This window comes from Aquarana catesbeiana, linkage group LG07 (assembly GCF_042186555.1).
Source record: "Aquarana catesbeiana isolate 2022-GZ linkage group LG07, ASM4218655v1, whole genome shotgun sequence".
NCBI classification, from domain to species: Eukaryota; Metazoa; Chordata; class Amphibia; order Anura; family Ranidae; genus Aquarana; species Aquarana catesbeiana.
In genome coordinates this window covers 219162520-219182816 of record NC_133330.1, presented here as the reverse complement: position 1 = coordinate 219182816, position 20297 = coordinate 219162520, and the positions used below count along the sequence as shown (strand labels likewise).

General features: G+C 45.4%; 1 protein-coding gene across 2 annotated transcripts in view; it reads right to left on the bottom strand.

The window, feature by feature from the left end:
* TDRD5 (tudor domain containing 5) overlaps positions 1-20297 on the bottom strand; it is a 436549-nt gene that overhangs the window by 214912 nt on the left and 201340 nt on the right. For both annotated transcript variants that reach the window (XM_073593060.1, XM_073593059.1), the window contains 3 exons: positions 19026-19238; positions 6636-6702; positions 6356-6556 (listed from right to left, as the gene is read on the bottom strand). In XM_073593060.1, coding sequence (XP_073449161.1) covers positions 6356-6556; positions 6636-6702; positions 19026-19238 — 481 coding nt within the window. The remainder of the gene's footprint in view (positions 1-6355; positions 6557-6635; positions 6703-19025; positions 19239-20297) is intronic.

Here is a 20297-nt window from a genome sequence, read left to right as displayed (position 1 = left end):
GGTTGCTCTCTGGCTCCTTCGGGACATGCTGCTTGTTAATATGCGTTTGCTCTTTTACTGAAGACCTGTGACCCCCTGAGGTCATTTATATTCTATGGTTATGGGATTTAGGCACACAAATAGTTGGGGTTGTGTGCAGGGAGGGAAGGGTGGGGTCAATGTTTTTTTTTCGCAATGTGCTGTGTGCTACGAGTGTTCTCTAGTCTGATCTAAGCAGGGTAAAATTGTCTAATGATAGCTTATGTGCTGTTCCCCCAAATATATTGCTTTAATTCTCTCTAGGTATGAATGGCGGATAGGATAAGCTTGATGTCATGGAATGTGCATGGTATGAACTCAAAAGTGAAAAGATCCCTTATATTTGATTTTATTAAAAGGTACAAACCCCATATTATCCTGTTACAGGAAACATATCTGCAAGGATCTAAAGTTATGGCTTTGAAAGGGGCTAACATTATGAGGGCGATTCATGCCGACTACTCCACCTACTCAAGGGGGGTGGCTATCCTGGTCACCAAAAAAGCAGCTGCCCATGTATTACAGGTTAAATTAGACCCTAATGGTAGATATGCTATATTAGTCTGTAAGATGTTTAATGTCTGTTTAACGCTAGTCTGTGTGTATTTCCCACCTCCATTGTCATCTCAGGTTTTAGAGACTATACTAAAAGATGCTGTTTTGATTGTTCAGGGCCCATTGCTGCTGCTGGAAGATTTTATTGCGGTTTCGGATGTGGCTCTTGACAGGCATGGATGTTCCTCCGACGACCGTCATAATCTGTCCTCCTGGCTGGAGGGTTATGCTCTCACAGATGTATGGAGGCAAAGGAATCCTGGAGTCAGAGAATACTCCTGCCACTCAGAGACACATAAGACACTGTCTAGGATAGACTTGTTATTATCCTCTGTAGATGGCCTGCAGCTCAAATCCAGTGTTCGATACCTCCCATGAGCTCTGTCGGATCATTCTCCTATGGAGGTCTTATTGGACCTCAATATTCCTCAGGGTAGACGGCACTGGCGTATGAATGTGCACTGGCTGCAAGAGGAATTCATTACTTTCAAACGCAAATCAGAAATCAATCACTACTGGGAGAAGGATGCAGCAGATACACCTGTTTCCAATCAATGGGAAGCCTTTAAGGCGACTATGAAAGGAGTATTCAACAAAGAAACAAAGGAATTTTCAAAGGCCTTTAACTCAGATCTAAAAACTGCAGAACTCAAGGCTACAGAGGCTGAAGGACTGTATATTCTTGACCCATCTCCTGATAACTATAACATATGGCAGGACCAGACTAGACATTACAAAATACTTCTCACTGAATGTACTGCAAAAAAACAATTACAGCAGAGTAGATCTTTTTTTGAGTTTGGGGATAAAAGTGGCCGCTTGATGGCCTTTTTAGCTAAGCCACTCTATACTCTGATTTCTGTGTTGCAACTCAGATGCCCCAACGCCGACTTGGTGAGTGACTCTTATGGGATTCTGAACACTTTCTTGGAATTCTATGAGGTCCTCTACCAAACCCAGACCAGTCATACAGAACAGGAATTGGCCTCCTACCTGGCAGATCTAAATCTACCCTCACTGAGTCCTAAGGATAGCGCAGCTCTGGAAGGTTCCATTTCGCAAGAAGAAATAGGCTCTCCCCTCATTCAAGCCAGGCAAGTCGCCGGGTTTGGACGGGTACCCAGCTGACTGGTATCAGCTACATAAAGAGAAACTGACACCATGCTTACAAAAAGTTTTTATAGCGGCCGAAAAAGAAGGTATACTTCCGGACTCTATGAGGGAAGCCTTGATTGTACTAATCCCCAAACCTGGAAAGAACAAACAAGAGTGTGAGTCATATAGACCGATATCTCTGATTAACTCTGATGTCAAGATATTGGCCAAAGTGTTGGGCGGTAGATTGACAGTGATCCTTAAGTTGATTAACTCGGATCAAACGGGCTTCATTCCAGGCCTTGTACCCAAATGAATCTTAGAAGATTACAGTGGGGACGGAAAGTATTCAGACCCCCTAAAATTTTTCACTCTTTGTTATATTGCAGCCATTTGCTAAAATCATTTAAGTTCATTTTTTTTCTCATTAATGTACACACAGCACCCCATATTGACAGAAAAACACAGAATTGTTGACATTTTTGCAGATTTATTAAAAAAGAAAAACTGAAATATCACATGATCCTAGATATTCAGACCCTTTTGATCTAATACAGTCATGAGTTTTTTTGGGAAAGATGCAACAAGTTTTTCACACCTGGATTTGGGGATCCTCTTCCCTTCCTCCTTGCAGATCCTCTCCAGTTCAGTCAGGTTGGATGGTAAACGTTGGTGGACAGCCATTTTTAGGTCTCTCCAGAGATGCTCAATTGGGTTTAAGTCAGGGCTCTGGCTGGGCCATTCCAGAACAGTCACGGAGTTGTTGTGAAGCCACTCCTTCGTTATTTTAGCTGTGTGCTTAGGGTCATTGTCTTGTTGGAAAGTAAACCTTCGGCCCGGTCTGAGGTCCTGAGCACTCTGGAGAAGGTTTTTGTCCAGGATATCCCTGTACTTGGCCGCATTCATCTTTCCCTTGATTGCAACCAGTCGTCCTGTCCCTGCAGCTGAAAAACACCCCCACAGCATGATGCTTCCACCACCATGCTTCACTGTTGGGACTGTATTGGACAGGTGATGAGCAGTGCCTGGTTTTTTCCACACATACCGCTTAGAATTAAGGCCAAAAAGTTCTATCTTGGTCTCATCAGACCAAAGAATCTTATTTCTCACCATCTTGGAGTCCTTTAGGTGTTTTTTTTAGCAAACTTCACGCAGGCTTTCATGTGTCTTGCACTGAGGAGAGGCTTCCGTCGGGCCACTATGCCATAAAGCCCCGACTGGTGGAGGGCTGCAGTGATGGTTGACTTTCTACAACTTTCTCCCATCTCCCGACTGCATCTCTGGAGCTCAGCCACAGTGATCTTTGGGTTCTTCTTTACCTCTCTCACCAAGGCTCTTCTCCCCCGATAGCTCTGTTTGGCCAGACCGCCAGCTCTAGGAAGAGTTCTGGTCGTCCCAAACGTCCTTCATTTAAGGATTATGGAGGCCACTGTGCTCTTAGGAACCTTAAGTGCAGCAGAATTTTTTTTGTAACCTTGGCCAGATCTGTGCCTTGCCACAATTCTGTCTTCAGGCAGTTCCTTTGACCTCATGATTTTCATTTGCTCTGACATGCACTGTGAGCTGTAAGGTCTTATATAGACAGGTGTGTGGCTTTCCTAATCAAGTCCAATCAGTATAATCAAACACAGTTGGACTCAAATGAAGGTGTAGAACCATCTCAAGGATGATCAGAAGAAATGGACAGCACCTGAGTTAAATATATGAGTGTAACAGCAAAGGGTCTGAATACTTAGGACCATGGGATATTTCAGTTTTACTTTTTTAATAAATCTGCAAAAATGTTAACAACTCTGTGTTTTTCTGTCCATACGGGGTGCTGTGTGTACATTAATGAGGAAAAAAATGAACTTAAATGATTTTAGCAAATGGCTGCAATATAACAAAGAGTGAAAAATTTAAGGGGGTCTGAATACTTTCCGTCCCCACTGTATATGTCAATTTGCAGATCGAACACATAAACACAGGCAAAAGGGCAATTGCATCATTAGACACAAAAAAAGTGTTTGATTCAGTGGAATGGGACTATCTTTTCTCTCTCCTCAGTAAGATGGGCTTTGGGCCACGCTTTGTGTCTTGGGTAAAGCTCTTGTACACGAACCCACAGGCGTGTATTAGAGTAAATGGACTTATATCGAACACTTTCAAGATACATAGAGGAACGAGGCAGGGGTGTCCTTTATCCCCTCTCTTGTTCGCTCTGGCCATAGAGCCACTAGTGGCTAAAATTAGGACCCACAAAACCATTAAGGGACTTTCGGTTGGGGACCTAGAGGAACGTGTATCCTTATACGTGGACGATATGCTCCTGTACTTGGGTGACTCTACTGAGTCTCTATCAGCAGCAGTCTCATTGATCCAGGAATTTGGAGATTTTTCTGGTTTCAGAATTAACTGGACCAAGTCGGCTCTCTTTCCTCTGGATCCGCAGTTGAATTTGAACTTGCCCGCTCAATGCCCTTTGGCCGTCTTGACACAATTTAAATACTTAGGGATAATGATTGAGCTGCCAGTGAATTCCTTCACTGAGACAAATCTATGGCCAATAATTAGAGCATTCCATGATAGGATACAAAAATGGAAGGATCTACCACTCACACTAACGGGTAGAGCTAATTTGTTTAAAATGGAGAATGTTTCCACAGTTGAATAATGCCGCAACTGCGGTTATAGCAGCTGTGGTAACCTCATATGAAACACTACTAAATTTCTTCTTTAGAAGAGAAGTCCCCACAGCAGACGGTAGGGACATGCTTAAAACTGCAAAAAGCACTGGGGATCTGTTTGAAATACATAGCTGATAGCCCTCTCCATCTATCACCAAATGCCCCACTATGGTACAACCCATGCCTAAAGGAGTTTTTCCACTTGGAGGATGGATATAGGTGGGCTAAATTTGGACCAATGTACCTTCACAAACTGTTTGACAATGGTAAACTGAAATCATTCGCACAAATAAAGAGGGAGCTAGATATCCCAGACTCTTGGGCATTTCAGTTCACTAGATTAATGCACGCTGCCCATGCTCAATTTGGGACGGGAGCAGTCTCTCTTGAGAACTCTAAATTGAAAAAACTCCTCGCTGACCCCTAACATACTAAACTGATTTCTACCTACTACAACACACTTACGGACAAAATAACACCAAAAGAAAAAAAGGTTAAGGATCGATGGGTAGCTATTATTCCGGACATTACAGAGGAACAGTGGGAGGAAGTACTGACCTCATACATGCCCACAGTCCTATCAGCTAGAGACAAACTGATACAACTCAGATATCTACACCAAATGTATTACACTCTGACGAGATTATATAAAATGGGGCGAAAAAACAACCCTACATGTCATAAGTGCCTAGCAGCAGAGGGCTCATTCCTTCATATGGTCTGAAACTGTAATAGAGTACGTCCATTATGGTCACAAGTGACGCAATTCATTGCGGATACATTTGATCTGCCAAACATTTGTAGTCCGTTACTAGGTCTACTGGGTATCATAGAAGATGAAGTTATGAGTAATAACATGAACACACTCCTGAAATTACTCTTCTACTAGGTCAGAAAGTTGATTGTTCTCAATTGGATTAAGAGAGACTTTCTCACGTTAACCGCCTGAAAAGGCTAGTTAATACCAATGTCACACTATATTAAATGACTTACGAGTCAAGGGGTTGTCCTAAGAAATCTAACAAAGTTTGGGGAACATGGATCAATTCAAAGAAACTGTGCAATCTGACACTTAAGTAAACTCTGGAATGACAATATTGGGGGGAACTGATATATTTTGAACAAAATAACTGCAAGATCATGGTAATAGATGGAGAACAACACACAGCACATTAGTTTTAGTTTTCTGGAGAAGATTATCTGCAGTTTGTTAATTTGATATTGAAATATAGTAAATATATATCTGTTTGCGAATATAAAGCACATGGTAGGACGGTTGGTTTGATTCAAAGAAAAACAAAGCTGATTTTACAATTGAATGATACCATAGGGATTGAAAATAATCTTGAACCTTTGTTATATTATATACACTGCATATGTTATTCTGCAGCCTGTTTACTGCAGTAAATGACTTGCATGTGCATTTGGCAAATAAAAACCCTTTAAAAAAAAAAAGAGAGACATAGTGCGCTATGTCAGCCTTTAATAGAGGGGCTGGCATAGTATATATATATATATATATATATATATATATATATATATATATGGGTTAACAAACCCTTTAAAGGAGAAATCAATGGATCTCTACTATCTACAGGAGCTACCCCTGACAAGGAATTTGGTGAGGAGCTCCCTGACAAAACCCCAGGGCGCTACATGATGATCTGTGCTGTTGGCATAGCTGGCGGCACTGATCGTTTGGGGAAAACCCGACAGGTTGATTGTACACGCGTATACAACCAGCTAGCACATACATGGATCAAAATTGCTGCTGAACTGGCTGAATTTAGATCCATGTATGGCCAGCTTAACAGAATGATTAGAATTGCAGAACACACCACTGTCAGGGTCAACTGTACAAATTCCTGCTGATGTGACTGGCTGTTATGGCCAGTATCTCTATTTAATTTTCCAGAGAATTCTTCTAACTCAGCTTTATAGTACTTACTTTACTAAAATTGTTCCTGAGATGGGTGGGAAGATAATCACAAGTTTTTTTCATTTCTGCTTACTTTACTTGCCTGGTAGTATTCAGGGTCTTGGACCATGCTGGCAAGGCCACGATTTAACAGTAACTGGTGCAGATAAACATCTTCATCAGTTGAGGTATCACAAAGATACAAATGGAGCCGGCCTAATACGTACTGTAGAACAATGCCCACTAAAGGACCACGTGTGCAGTATTGCTGAAAAATTTTCATCACTTCATTTGACCATCGAACCTGAGAACAAAGTTTAAGAACTGTTAAGAGAAAGAAGATATGGTCTGGCTTTTCTATTTAGCATTATCTGTATCATTACCTCTACTGGTTTCACGAAAGCTAGTGAAGAAGGCACTGCCTGGGCAGGAAGTTTCATATAGCAAGCCCTGGATGCAGGAAAATAATATAAATATGTTAGTTAATTTAGCAGAGCACATTTTTAAAATCATTATATTAAAAGTACAAGTTTACTACCTAGCCCCCCACCCACCAACCCAAGGTGCTTACTTTCACTGATGAAAGCGTTGCATACACCCGATGGTAAAAAGACAGTACTGGGTTGCCCACACTTGCATACTAATATTTCGTATTTGAATAGCGTGTTGCTGCTGCAGTACTGGTAGGTCATATTGATGTGTATGAGACATTAGTACATAGGAATCAATAGGTGAACTGGGCTTTTAAGACTAGATCATATTTTAGTACTGTAATGCTGGGTTAAACCATCATGCTGTCTGCTGTTCATGTTGTAGAGCAGGGGTAGGCAACCCCCGGCACTGGTGCCGACAGCGGCACTCAAAGCCTCTTTTTCTGGCACTCGACTCCCTCCCCATCAGCAGAGCAGCACAGGGAAGTGTCCATGAGACACTAATGCAAGGGTCTTCAAACTATGGCCCTCCAGTTCTTCAAGAACTACAATTCCCATCATGCCTAGCCATGTCTGTGAATGTCAGAGTTTTACAATGCCTCATGGATGTGTAGTTCCGCAACAGCTGGAGGGCCGTAGTTTTAGGATCCCTGCACTAATGCATTCCAATCTCACAATTCCCCATGCCTCACCTGCACTGAGAAGGGGGGCACTGTACCCCCACGCATGGTAAAAGATGGGAAACATGGTTTGGTTCTCTAACTTTGCTGTAGCTGCGATCGTCGACTTTTGTGATGGGGAAGAGATTGGGTGCAGCTCTGCTAGAAGGGGGGGCAATCCCTGTTTCCAGGAGGAGGACTGTTGTTGGCCACTGCTGAAGCCAATCACAGTCCTGCTAGCCCCGTCCAGCATCTGGAGGAGGATGACTTGCTTGGTTGCCACTACCACAGAAAGAAGGGATTTCACTGTGATTGAAAAAACCACAATCAGGTGACAGTTTATGGAATTACTGTTGAGCTCCTGGGAATTGTGTCGAAACTATTTCTGAACCTTTGCGTCACTTACTACTGAACCCTTGCACTCTGTGTCCCTTTAAGCCACAGCCAGTATTCAGCGCAATGACAATTACACCCAACTTTTTCTACGGCACTTCGCGCCACACTTTTCCTCAGCTGCAATGACCTAACTTATGATCCTGCTCACAGGCCTACTGCTTTCAGAAAATGACCCTGACCTGAGCTCATCATTGCACATCCATTCCAGGTGCTTGTTTGTGATATCACATACAAGCACGTGGACTGGATGCAAGAGGTGGATCAGCAGGATGAGTGTGCAAGGACGGGTAGATGTGTCTCATCTCTGCTTCCTTTCACCACTCTGCATATCACACATATCATAGATGAGAGAGGGAACAGTGGTGGAAAAGATGAACAGGAGGATACAGCGGTGGGGCAGATGTGCAGGGAGGTACAGTAGTGGAAGGGATGAGAAGGGGGTTCAGCAGTGGGACAGAATAGCAGGGGGGTACAGTGATGAGTCAGATGAGCAGGGGGGTACAGTGATGAGTCAGATGAGCAGGGGGGTACAGTGATGAGTCAGATGAGCAGGGGGGTACAGTGATGAGTCAGATGAGCAGGGGGGTTCAGTGCTGGGCCAGATGAGAAGGGGGTTACAGAGGTGGGACAGTAGAGCGGGGGGGGGGGGGGGGGGCGGCGGTCAGCACTGTTGGGCCAGATGAGAAGGGGGTTCAGTGATGGGACAGGACAGAAAAGCAGGGGGTAGAGCAGTGGTGCAGATGTGAAAGGAGGTATATTGGTGGGACAGATGAGCAGGGGGTTACAGGGGTTGGCAGGAGAGCAGGGGGAACAGAGGAAAGACAGATGTGCAGGAGGTACATTGGCGGGGCAGATGAGAAAGCCGGTTACTGTGGTGGAGCAGATGGGTTCAGTGTTAGGACAGATGAGAAGATGATTCAGTAGTGAGACAGAAGAGCATGGGGATACAGCGGTGAAGCAGATGTGCAGGGAGGTACAGTGGTGGGGAAGATGAGCAGGGGGGTTACAGTGGTGGGGCAGATGAGCAGGGGGGTTACAGTGGTGGGGCAGATGAGCAGGGAGTTACAGTGGTGGGGCAGATGAGCAGGGAGTTACAGTGGTGGGGCAGATGTGCGGGGGTTACAGTGGTGGGAGAGATGAGAAGGGGGTTCAGCAGTGAGAAAGAAAAGCAGGGGGGTACAGTGATGGGGCAGATGAGCAGGGGGTAATAGTGGTGGGAAAGATGAGCAGGGGGGGTTCACTGTTGCAGTGGGGCAGATGTGAAAGGAAGTGCATTGGTTGACAGATAAGCAGGGTGTTACAATGGTTGGCAGGGGGTACAGAGGTGAGGTAGATGTAGAGGGGGTACAGTGGTGGAGAATAGGAGAAAGGAGGTACATTGGTGGGACAGATGAGTAGGGGGTTACAGCAGTGGGGCAGAGGAGCAGGGGGCTACAGAAGTGGAGCAGATGTGCAGAGGGGTGTAGAGGATAAAGGAGGTACATCGGTGAAACACATGAGCAGGGGGTTACAGTGGTGGGGCAGAAGAGCAGGAGAAACAGAGGTGGGACAGATGTGCAGGAGGTACAGTGGTGGGGCAGATGAGAAAGGGGGTAACAGTGGTGGGGCAGATGAGCAGATAAGTTCAGTGTAAGGACAGATGAGAAGATGGTTGAGTGGTGAGACAGAAGAGCATGGGGGTACGGCAGTGGAGCAGATGTGCAGGAAGGTACAGTGGTGGGGCAGATGAGCAGGGGGTTACAGTGGTGGGGCAGATGTGCAGGGGGTTACAGTGGTGGGGCAGATGTGCAGGGGGTTACAGTGGTGGGGCAGATGTGCAGGGGGTTACAGTGGTGGGGCAGATGTGCAGGGGGTTACAGTGGTGGGGCAGATGTGCAGGGGGTTACAGTGGTGGGGCAGATGTGCAGGGGGTTACAGTGGTGGGACAGATAAGCAGGGGAGCACAATAGTGGGACAGATGAGCAGGGGAGCACAATGGTGGGACAGATGTGCAGGGTAGTACAGCGGTGGGGCAGATGTGCAGGGGGTTACAGTGGTGGGGCAGATGTGCAGGGGGTTACAATGGTGGGACAGTTAAGCAGGGGAGCACAATGGTGGGACAGATGAGCAGGGGAGCACAATGGTGGGACAGATGTGCAGGGTAGTACAGCGGTGGGGCAGATGTGCAGGGTAGTACAGTGGTGGGGCAGATGAGTAGGGGGTTACAGCAGTGGGGCAGAGGAGCAGGGGGCTATAGAAGTGGGGCAGATGTGCAGAGGGGTGTAGAGGAGAAAGGAGGTACATTGGTGAAACACATGAGCAGGGGGTTACAGTGGTGGGGCAGAAGAGCAGGGGGAACAGAGGTGGGACAGATGTGCAGGAGGTACAGTGGTGAGGCAGATGAGAAAGGGGGTAACAGTGGTGGGGCAGATGAGCAGATAAGTTCAGTGTAAGGACAGATGAGAAGATGGTTGAGTGGTGAGACAGAAGAGCATGGGGGTACGGCGGTGGAGCAGATGTGCAGGGAGGTACAGTGGTGGAACAGATGAGCAGGGGAGCACAATGGTGGGACAGATGAGCAGGGGAGCACAATGGTGGGACAGATGTGCAGGATAGTACAGTGGTGGGGCAGAAGTGCAGGGTAGTACAGTGGTGGGGCAGATGTGCAGGGTAGTACAGTGGTGGGGCAGATGTGCAGGGGGTTACAGTGGTGGGGCAGATGTGCAGGAGATTACAGTGGTGGGGCAGATGTGCAGGGGGTTACAGTGGTGGGGCAGATGAGGAGGAGTACATCGGTGGGTAGATGAGCAGGGGGTTACAGTAGTGGGCCAGATAAGAAAGGAGGTGAATTGGTGGGGCAGATGAGCAGGGGGGATCACAGTGGTGGGACAGAAGAGCAGGGGGGTACAGTGGTGGGACAGGTGAGCAGGTGAATTGGAGCTGATCTGAGGTGTGAAGGTGCAGGAATTGGAGCTGATCTGAGGTGTGAAGGTGCAGGAATTGGAGCTGATCTGAGGTGTGAAGGTGCATGAATTGGGGCTGATCAGAGGTGTGAAGGTGCAGGAATTGGGGCTGATCTGAGGTGTGAAAGTGCAGGAATTGGAGCTGATCCGAGGTGTGAAGGTGCATGAATTGGGGCTGATCAGAGGTGTGAAGGTGCAGGAATTGGGGCTGGTCTGAGGAGTGAGAGTGCAGGATGGCAATTTCTCACTACTACTCAAGTAGTTTAAAGCATTTACTTTATAAAAAATCCTTTTTGTGATTGAAAGTGTGAAGTTGACATTTTTTTGTCATAAAATTGGCACGCTCAATTTCTTTGAAAACATTTTTTGGCACACTGTGCTCAAAAGGTTGCCTGCACCTGTTGTAGAGTGACAGTCTGATGTATTTAACTTGTGGATAATACAATACATTTAAAACTGAAAATACTGTAGACTGTCCATGTATAAAGGTTCACCATCCTGGAGGTCGTCTTTCTTGCCTTCAAGAGGTTAGAAATGAAAGAAATAGAAACACCCCTATCCCTCATGACTTGGGAATTAACAATGATGGAATCAAAGCCAGCCACCCTGAAGAATGAGAGATAGGCCAATGTTGACAGCAAATCTTGTCGATCAGGATGAGGTCACAGGTTGTTTGCCAAGAGATTCACAATGTCAACATACTACATTCTTCTTGGCCAAGCCAGTGCAAACAGGATCACCTGGTTCGAAACACAAAGCTGTCCAGTGTGCGGCTGAATCTATATGCCAAGAGATCTACATCTAGTGTCTTCAGGCACAGACAATCTCTGCAAATGTATCCAAGTGATGACCGGAATGTGAAATTCTACCCAAGACATGAGAAGGTCTTCCTGGGCAGTGCAACTTCTTGATGTTTTATGGTTAAGATATGCCACCAAATGTGGCATTGTACGGCTGTACCCTGAAGGTGGATAAACCAGTGTTGGAGAGCCAGCCAAAATGACCAAAGTTGCAGAATACTGATCAGCAACTTCCACTCCTCTGATGATCACGTTCCCTGAACCTTAATATTTGCCAGAACACTTCCCCAGCTGACATTTTTAAGACCTTCCAGTTAAATTAAAAGAAGACTTGCCGGTATCCAGCATTAGCATGGATATCCACCATTCCTGAGCCAATCCAGTATTGGGAATCAGATGCTTTGGCAGATCAGAGGACCCCTGAAATTTGTCTGAGACTGATTTTGAGCTGCAGAGCTCTGGAGTGAAACTGTGCATAGGGGACGACATCAATGGCAGCAACCATCTTCTTCAGCACCTTCATGCATGTCCGAATTGAGGAACTTTCCAACATCCTCAGGGACGCCATCTGGGCTCCAAGAGACAGGCTTTTAACTTGTGGAAGCAGTACTTTCGCCTATGCCATGTTCAGTACCAAGCTTAGGTACTCTCAGCATTGCATCAGGACCAAGGCCAACATCTCATGGTTCATATCCCGAGAAGCAGATTGTCCAAGTACTGCACAACAGGGATAATCTAGGTTCTCAACAACATGCTGAAAGGCAACACCACGAAAAGATACTGGCGATCCTGCACTACAAATCGCAGAAAATGTTGGCGAGGCTACAGGCTGCTCCTACCAGAGAAAAAGGACACCTTAAGAAGGGCCTCTTATCCATGCTATCTTTAAAGCCTGGGATCTTATCCACTGGGTCAAGAGAACCTAATTTTTCGTAGAACTTCCCCTGCATAGGTTACTGGTGAGAAAAATGCTTTGCTGGTGAGAACATCACAGGGTAAACCAAACCTACATACATCACTTCCTGCACCCTGCGAAGGTGCATTGGAAAATACAGTTTTGGTGGCTACCAGGACCCAAAACCACTGACTTTAGGGGAAGAGGATTCCAAAAGTGGCAACTTCGCCCTAGAGCACACCACATTCACCAAGAAGTCCACTGTGTTCTTGTGTGTCTAAGACAGTTGGACCCAGAGATTTCCTCTAGAAGGACTTGTCTACAGAGGATTCTCAACAGCTCCTACCTCTTCCTTATCATAAAGCGTTTCCTCTGACACCTCAACTTTCCTCAAAAGAAGAGAAAATTGGAGAATGCCCAAGATTGCATCCCAGGTGCTTGAAGCCTAAGAACTGATCATGCAGCCCAGATAAAGCTCCAGAAAATTCCTCACTTGTCACCAAGTGGAGGATTGTGCCCCTGAAACAGTGACAATACTAGATAAAGGCAATGATCTGACCATTTGGAGAGCAATTGCAGGATAGACTTTGCAGGGTGTCCTTCCTACCTGACTGAGGAATTTGGGAGCCCCACCCAATCATCCTTTTTCTCACCTCTCTGCCTGCACAAGGCCATTGTTTCCTGAGGGTTAAAAGGCCTCTGAACCCAGAGAGGAGAGACCACTCAGCTAAGAGGAGTGTCGGCCAATTCCAGACATGTTGCAAGTCACCCCAGTAAACAATATTTGCTGTAGCGGCAGCTGCAATGGGCTGAAGGTAGAATGTCTTTGGACCAGAGCACCATTTCTAGCTTGGTGCAATCAGTGCAAGACTCAGGAATTCACAATGCATGTATACTGCAACCAGTCAAACGACACCTGAGTATGAACAGATGGGTGTGATGACATTGCCCCTTCTGAGCTCAGCCATTCCCATATGTCAAGCCACAAGAGAAAGTGCTCAATTTGCTTTATATCACCGGGAACACCGTCACTGCTCCACTAACACCAGAGGCACTCGGTCCATAAATGCAGCACCAGAAGGCCCAATCTTCAACCATGATGGTGGGCACACCTCGTCTGGTTCTTTTGGGCCAATTTGGCACAATTAGAATTGGCTCTTGTCTCTTTGCTTTATTTTGTGGAACAGATGAGGCAGAATTTGCACTGGAGCGAAGGCACAGATAATCCTAAACTAAAACTTGGGGATTAACAGGACACTCGAGGCCAAGTCTAGAGGATACCTGGTTCTAGCAATAAACAGAGGTAGCTTGCTGTTGAATCTGGAGGCCAGGCTGTCCACATCTGTAAACCTCCATCTTTGGTATATCAGACTGAACACATCTTGATGAAGAGGCCATTTCTGGAAGAAAGACGTTTGCTTGGGATGCGTTTAGGAGCAGTTCCAAGTATTTGAAGCGAAGGAAAGACTGGAGAGTAGACTTGCACACATTTATCACCCAGCTAAAAACCTGGAGCACCTGAAAATTTCTTCTGGACATTTTCTGAGAGCTGCAAGGGAGATAAATCCCTCAGGAGAAGGTCACCTACAAAGTCTGTCTTGAACATCTTGAGTTCTGAGAAGGGCAAACGAGGGTGCCAAGACTTTTGGGTACATTCTGGCAGCAGAGGATAGGCCGAAAGGCAATGCAACATACTGGAAGTGTTTTTCGGTCACTGCGAAGCATAGAAAGCACTGATGAGGTGGGTAAATGGAAGCATGCAAATAGTCATCATGGATGACCATGGATGCCATGAATTCCCCTCGTCTCAGAGACGCAATTACTGACCTTGTAGATTCCATGCAAAACCTTGTAATTTGAAGCAATCTGTTAATGGATTTTAAGTTCAAAATAGGACAGACGAATACCTCTATTGGGCTTTGGTACTGTGAACAGGTTTAAGTAGAATTCTTTGAACCAGTTTTGTGGCAGATACTGGCACAACCACTTCCTAAAGGCAACAGGTGTTTTAGGGCATTCTATAAATTTAACTGTCCTTGGGCAGTTTTTTGGCTCATTTGAAAGAAGAAAGCGGTAAGTTGGTAGAGTCTGGAACAGGTCTGCGGCATCTGTAACCCACAGAGAGGCAAACTAGCAGACATCCCTTCTCTCATAGGAGTGAGGGTGCCATTTAATTATGAAGAGGGCTTTGGGGAAGGATTGGTGGCCTTTTTGGGCCAAGCCTTGTGCCAAAAGTGTTAAACTTAGGTTTTGAAATTGTAAGTGGCATAGAGAGGACAGGTGCTCTTCATTCATTTAAAAGACGTAGGTGTTGCTGAGGAGGCTGGACTTGGAACCTTCCACTGTATAAAACCTTCACACCTGTGACCTCTTTAATGAATGGGTCAAGTGCCTCACAAGACGTCTTTCCTTGGTAGAGCTTATGTGTAAAGCGCCTTGTGCAGGGAGCTTGAGCTGTCCAAGCTTTAAGTCTCAAGATTCTTCACATGCGAATGGAGATTAGACCCATTCTGAAAATTTGTCTCATGACATGTTCTAAAAGGCACAGGTGGCAAACACAAGGCCTGTGGGCCGAATCTGGCCTGCCAGAGCATGCAGTGGCTGCTGGCCCCCATCTCCTGTTTTCACCATCTGCTTTCCGCTGTCACAGAATAGGTCTCCTTGGCAATGGGAGTAAACATTTCCTGCTCTCTACTCCTAGGTCTCCCCAGCAGCGGTGGCTTTGTGTGTAGCTGAGCGCATGCACAGTCAGTCCGGCACAGTGTGTCAGTGGCAGAGGTACCTGACAGCTCCAGCGGCTGTGTTTTCTTCCAATCTACATCAAGCGTCTGCATCCTGCGGGTGGTCTTTTGAGGACTTGCTGCACCCAATAGTGGCCATAAAGGGAGGCATTCTTGTAAATGCCATCTTACATCAGGTAGGTGAGAGTACAGATGTGAGGTTTGCTTTTGGGGGGGTAAGGGGGTCATGTGGTGGAGAAAGATGTGTGCAGAGGTGGGGGGATGGGGGCAGAGTGGTGGGTGCAGAGATCAGAACCCAGGAGGAGGAGTAGAAGTGAAATGTTGCACATTGCGAGTAGCGCACCCCTAAACTCTGCACGGAGTGCACCCCTGAACCCTGCACTCTGTACGTAGCCCACCCCTGAAACCTGCACGTAGTATAATCCTGACCTCTGTACGTAGTGCACCCCTGAACCCTGCACGTAGTATGATCTTGAACTCTACACTCTGTACATAGTGCGACCCAGATACAAGCAGCCCTTTGAGGGCAACCATCCTGCTGATGCGGCCTATAATGTAATGGGAGTATACTGCAGTATGTCATACTGGAATTGAATTGAGTGCTGGTTGCAGGGTTGGGCTTGCCAGGTTACAGAGAGCTTTTAGGAGCATTTCAAACTTTCGGAAGAATCTTTGAAAGAGGGAACATCTTCAGTAGGTACAGTGAGATACCGGTTTAGGACAGAGATGGTTAGGTTACAGTACGTAAAACAAAAAAATGTGTATACTGCGCTACCTGATAGGGAAAAAAATGTAAAAAGCTGCAGCTCAAAATTGTGAGATATACATGTAGCAATAACTCTCGGTGGAGCTGCTGGTTTAAGCTGGCTGTTACCTTCACTCTCGATACCTCTGTTTCACCGGCACCGGGTCTAGGATTCCCTTGAGTTTACCTCTGGACGATATAGGCACCAACACTTGAGTATGTTTTTCAATGCTTTAATGAACCAAGTAACAAAGGAAGTAGCAGGAAAGAGGCAGGAGGAGATTCTGTAGAACGTCCTTTAGAATTAAACACTGTAATTGGATGCGATTCCCTTGTGGGACACGATCTTTGCCCGCCTGGATAGGCCTCTCTCACTTGCCTGGCAGCCAGTACATAGCACGAACAAAAGTCTCTGCCACAGACTTGCTTGGAATAAAACCTGTACGATCCCCTGCCACAGGATGTATTGGTTTGCGGTGAATGTCAGACACAGTACTTGGACCTCTAAGCCAACCCGGCAGTACTATGCAGTAAGACTACTTCAGGATACGTCCTCCAACCGAGTCACCAGGCCCCCCTCCAGACCAGCACTCTGCATGATCCTTCCATGACGGGTCCTTACCTGGGATCTCCTCGCTTGTCCAGCTTCTTCACTCTGGATAGACAGCTCAGGACCATTCCTCTGCTGCTGTGGTAGGCCCCAGACAGGCTTCTGGGCCCACCCACGCGCCGCGGGCCTCCGGAACGGAGGGCCACGAGGTGGTACTCTAACGCATACCTGTCGGCCAGGAGGGCCAGCAGGTTGCTGAAAACGAACCCCTAAACATGGCGTCTGTCCCATAAATACCCCCTCCCAGAATGCAACTCAGAGGACCACCTCCACCGAGTTGTCTCCGGGACAGAGGAGCACCCATACACTTCGACACGTTGCTCTTCCAACACCAGCCAATGGTAACAGCAACACCTACCAGCACAATGTGGAACCACATGCAACTCAGCCAAGCTGGAACAGAGGCAAATCTAACTTCCCCTAACAAGCAACCCACTAAATTTACATATCAGATGGTAGATCAAAAATCTACCAGCGCTACATACACAAATAGAATAATAACATAAAAACGTGAGCAGCGCTGTGAAGAGTGAATACAATATATGAAATTTGTATGGATCAATATAAGCCAAGGATCCGTGATGGACCCAAAGAATAAACAATATGAGTGCCAAAAAAACAAAACCATAAAAGGGTGGTAAAAATTAGTCCCAACAGTGAAAAATATAGAAATAATGAAGAACCCGTGAATGGAATCATCAAAACAGTGTTCAGACCAAATGAAAGTGAGGTAATCGATCACACAGACAGCAACTTGGGAGAAGATTCACCACCGTATGTGCTAAACGCTTACCAGACGGCAAGCTTTAGATAGCTTGTAGGTAGTCTGACTCTCAATGGTAAGTAACGACACACCACGGCTTCTCAGTGAACAGCCAGAAACACACAGGGTTGCTCCATCCAATAAGGCGATCTGCCGGCGCCTCCTCCCTCACCTCCACCAGTCACTAATTCACCAATTAATTAATAAATAAGAAAGGGGAGGAGCGGCATGCTGACGTCACCACATACCGCGCTAGTCCCGGAAGCAACGGGCAGCTATCGAGAGCTGGCCGGCTCATGTTTTATACCAAACGCTTAATATCTACGGCAAAACTAAGTGCAATACTTTATAATTTTAATAAATATATTTTTTAAACTAGTTACGATATGGAAGCCTTTGTGTTCTTACATGGGGAATGAGCGCACATCTGCTGTACAGAGGATACTCCGAGTAGAGAGTCTGGGGACATCTAGCCATCCAAATTCAAAGACCCAGGGCTGGGGATAAGAGCCACACACACTCACGATCTCCTTAAACAAGAGAACCAACAAGCTGGTAAGCGGCAGTAATATCACAGGTGGAGGAACTTTCCTATCGCACTCTATCACATCTTCTTTGGTGTTGTGGTCACATGTCACTATTTAGAGGGTTGAAAGATCACCACTGGGAAGATCACTATGAACTGTACATTCAGTGGGGCTTCTATTTAACAGCCCATCGGAGTGGACTTGACCTTGTTGGAGAATTTTTTGAAATGTATTTTGCTTTTGTTTTATCTAATCATTTTCTGCACATTTCACTTGTGATCGCATTTAAATATTTACGCAATAGTGTGTTATATGGAGTCCTCATATCTCCATTCATTTGGATGAATTACTTTTCAAGTCACTTTTTGATCACCAAAATACACAGCTCAGCTTTTTTTCTTATGTTATATTTAGTGTGTGTGTCTCAAATTATAGTTGCGCTTCTTTTCATTATATATGATTTGGATAGCGCAGTAAAATTACCTTTTCCAATGCTTGGAATAGAACTCCAACAGAGGTAATGAGTCAGTCAACAGTAAGTGGATTCAGACTTGGACCACTTTTCAAAGTTTCTATGACTGAAGAATTCAAAGAAAATAATAAGCTAGTGAAGAATATTTGTCTATGAAAGAGAAGAGATCGATCACCTTCAGACACTAACAAAAAACTAAGGACTCATGGAGTGGGGAAGGGTAAAGTGTCCTCAGAAGCTTCCCAGTGTCTAATCACCTGAAGGTACACACCTATTACTCATGGTGTATGAACAGGTCATCTGTGTCCTGTACTGCACTGGACAGGAAGTGAGGGATAAAAAATGTTTTACTTTACTTCTGCTACTCAACTAGTCCCTAACAAAATTCCTACTTTTTAAAGTGGAAATAAAGCCTAACACTAACTATACTTTCTCCTCCTACCTACCCCTGTGTAAAAAAAAGATCTGTATAGTTATTTTTTTTTTTAGCCCTCTCTGGTTTATCAGTGAGCAGCAGCTGCAGGGAATAGGAAGAAGCACTGACAACGGCTGGGCCATGGGAGCCTATGGGTGACGTCACGCTCCTATAATTCCCAGCCGTTGTCAAATGCTCAATGACAGAGGATCTGGAGTTAATGGATTATGTTTACTACTATAAACATAAACGAATTTCTTTAAAGCAGATGAGGTTTATAACCAAAACAACTAATTCCTGCACAAGATGGCCCTAGAGTGTGCAGGTTTCCACTACAGCACAATTATACTTTTCTATGTTTAATTATGAAATCTTACTTGAGGAATCGTAGCCATTGTCTTTTTACAGTTCCCACATTGCCAAAATCAGGATAGTAGACCTGAACATCCTCGGAACTGATAATAGAATGGACAATAACCCGGTACCACCAAACATCTCCGGCCACACGGACAGTATAGATTTCACCAACAATGACACAATCGTCAGGTACCACATAGCGATCAGATATATTTTCATTTGCATAGCAGCTTCTAGAAGAGAAAGTATATTGACATTGTTTACAAAATACATTAAGATTTTAATCGGTTACGTTATTTTTTTAATACTCAATGTTTTTAACTGTTAAGTTGTTGTAAAAACCTACCCTTGAAGTTTGTTAAATATAGGGGTAGAAGAATAAGGTGTAATACTTATCCGTAACACCTTATCCACATGCCGCCACATCACGTACCTAGTATGTCATTTGACTTCAAGTGGTTGTACCAGAGTGATGTCTGCACCTGCAGTCATCAACCTAGTAACTTTCTTTTTTTAGAACCGATGGTCGGCTCTCTTGTAATAGCAATCGTATTGGCTAGCTAGCGGCTCAAATGCTATCACAAGCCCCCCCCCCCCCCCCAAGTGGCTTCCTTGGGCTACCAACTGCTACGTCCCCCGGCTAGTCAAAGACCCATACAAAGCCAGGAATGGCTTTGATCATGTCTCTGCTACGGTAACCTGGAAGCGATGACATAACTTTCAGTTTACTCAGCTCGATTTTTTTTTTTTAAATCAAAAGCATTCAAAAACACTGATCTTGGTGTTTTGAATGCTTTCAAAGGCAGAGAAGGGATCTGGGGTCTTATAGACCTTAGATTCCTCCATTAAGAGTACCTGCCACGTGCCTATTACTTAAAACAAATATAAACTACACTTGTGATAACAGAATACCATTTGATGCATAATTTTAAAATATCTTTATTAACATTTTCATTATAATTTTTTGTATTAATGTCCATTTATTGACATATAAAGTGTAGGATTATATGCATAGTTTGTACTCTATATATTGTCTGAGCTTGAGCTCATTTCCGCCCGTGATATGGGAACTTAGGATGCTATGTCTACACAGGATGTGGCTGTATATTTTAGATTGGAGCCGTGAACTCTTGTCTTCCAGGCTTTCAGGCCATGTGATGTTGGATCAGCTCTTGGTGATCCTAAAGCGGAGACACAGAGTCAGAATGGCGCTTTTGGCCAGAATGAGGCTTGGTTAAGTGTGTTGAACCGCACAAAGCAGGAGATGAGAACGAGGCTGAGGCAAATACAAG